The 2,262-nt window shown below is 68.1% G+C and overlaps 1 protein-coding gene across 1 annotated transcript in view; it reads right to left on the minus strand.

The window, feature by feature from the left end:
• Window positions 1–2,262, minus strand: part of RBFOX3 (RNA binding fox-1 homolog 3) — a 30,603-nt gene that overhangs the window by 19,513 nt on the left and 8,828 nt on the right. Inside the window, exon 2 of the mRNA XM_011362091.1 lies at window positions 1,208–1,345. Coding sequence (XP_011360393.1) covers window positions 1,208–1,345 — 138 coding nt within the window. The remainder of the gene's footprint in view (window positions 1–1,207; window positions 1,346–2,262) is intronic.

Raw genomic sequence — 2,262 nt, forward strand, 5'->3', positions numbered from 1 at the left:
GGCGGGTGTCACGGGGCAGCAAGGCGACGTGGAGCCAGCCGGCAAGGCGGTCCCGACTGCCGGGTGCCGGAGAGAGGGGGGAAGGTGCTCGCCCCAGGGCAGGGACCGACTGAGCCGCGGGTGTCAGGTGGGGACCGAGTTTCGGGCGTCATTAGGGTGGGCGGGAATAAGACTGTAGGGCTCAGGTCAGCGAGAGCTCCCCAACACAGCTGCTTTAAGGGGGACCCCGGGCTCAGGGGGTTTCCTGGCTGCACGGGTCCAGGGCCGAGAGGGGCAGAGTCCTCCTTTGCTAATAATTCTAAATCCTGCCCGCACCCCACCATGCCCAAATCCTAAAGGGCCTGTCCCCCGAGACGGGGAGCGGGTGTCTAGGTGAGCTCTAGCACAGGTGCTGGGTGTCCTGAGGCCACTCCCATGCACCTCCGTTTGCCTGATAGACCCCGTCGGGGTGGGGTGGCATGAGGGGGGGTGGGGTCCAGGGCCCAGAGACCGCCTGGCTTTGGGACGCACGGGTGGCCCAGCACAGGTGGGGGAGAGTCGGGGCGAGGGAGGGCAGGGCGGAGTAACACAAGCCAGGCGCATGTGTGTCCCGTGCTGGGGCGCTGGGAACCGGGAGGCTGCACGGCTCCGGGCTGAGTGCCTGGCCGGTGCCCGCACACTCGCCCACGCGGCAGCCCAGCACCCTGTGGGCGTCAGCACCTGCTGGGCGCTCAGGTGGCAGAACAAAGTAGCAGCAGGATCAAGGGCTGGACCCCGCAGTGCAACCTCGGATGGACCCGGAGCACGCTGGGGGACAGTCGGGCACTGGCGTCCCATCACTGGGCACCTCCTGTCAACCCCCCGGGGGGTGCAGGCCCAGAGAGGCTGAGCGCCCGGCCCCCAGGCACACGGGTGAGGCAGGGACCGGACCGCTGCTGGGTGTGGGGCCAGGGGCTCGGGCTGCCCCGCAGGGGCCCCGGAACCCTTGCCAGGAGATGGCAGCAGAGTAATAGCCTGGCGGGCACTGGCCTTGGCCTTGAGGGGCCGTGTGAAGCCCCGAGGACAGGTTAGTGGGGAAAGGCGGTTGATGTCTGGCTGGGGGTTCGTGGCTACTGTAGACCCCCGACCCTGAGCTGTGTCCTCCTTCCCTGTCCTCCCTCCCACCCCACAGACTCAGGTCAGAGCTGGCCGGACCAGGGTCCCGGGCGGCGGGGCCGCACACACTCACCCCGAACATTTGCCGCAGGTCGGGGTCCCTGAACCGGAAGGGGATGTTGGAGACGTGTAGCCGCTTGGGCTGCTGCTTCTCTGTGGGGTCGGGGGCGTGGAGTGGCTGGCTGTCCGTCTGTGCCGCCTCGTCTGTCTGCTGTGGGGAGAGAACCCGGGCTGAGGTGCGCCTCTCAGCCCCCGTCCCACGGGGAGGGGACAGTCTCCCCAACCCCCTTGCACCCCCTCCAGGGGCCAGGACCCGCACGGGAATGCGGGCAGACGATTTGTACTGCAGGTGGCACAGCAGCATCTCAGCCTCAGAAGAGCTGCCCGCCAGGCCTGTGACACCCCGCAAGACAAAGCCTCACTGACCCCTCCGCTAGGCCGCGGCCGCAGAGCTCTGGCCTCAGTGGCCCCTCAGCTCCATGGACCGTTTGGTTCCTGGGGTCGCAGCCTGCCCTTTTCCCCACAGGGACCGTTCGGGCACCCAAGGCCTGGATGACTGGGTGACTGCCAAACCCACCCGGCACACACATCTGAAGGGGTGCCGTCTGCACCCCATGGTCACCTGGGAGCTGCACCTCATTCCAGCCCTGCTCAGCACGTTGGGGGCCACGCTCTGGGTGACCACATTCATCCTTTATAGCTGGTCCTTGTTTTGGACCCAAACGTTGGGGATCCGAGAGGCTTGGGTCTCAGGGAACAGGGGGTCCACACGGCAGGGCGCCCACCCCATCAGCTGGCCGGCGGTGTGGGCGGGGCTCCTCCCCGCGGACTCCTCCAGGGCCGGGCCCCGGCTCGCTGCCAGGCTGGCCTTTAGCAGGGCTCCGTCTCTGCTGGTCGCTGGTGCCAAGGCCGGCAGGAGGCGTTCCGTCAGGGTCGGCTGGGTGATGAGTGGCTGGCTGACCGTGGCGCCCAGTCAGCTCCCCGTGACCTGGACGCCAAGGCCCAAGGCCCTGTGTGTGCCACTCCTGGGGACAAACCAGAACTGCCGACTGCCGGCCGGAGCCTTACTCCCCTGGCCGAGCCCTTCGGCAAGGCAAGTCGGAGCATCCATGTCCAGGCGTGGCCCTC

Source organism: Pteropus vampyrus, unplaced genomic scaffold (genome assembly GCF_000151845.1).
Source record: "Pteropus vampyrus isolate Shadow unplaced genomic scaffold, Pvam_2.0 Scaffold72, whole genome shotgun sequence".
Classification (NCBI taxonomy): Eukaryota; Metazoa; Chordata; class Mammalia; order Chiroptera; family Pteropodidae; genus Pteropus; species Pteropus vampyrus.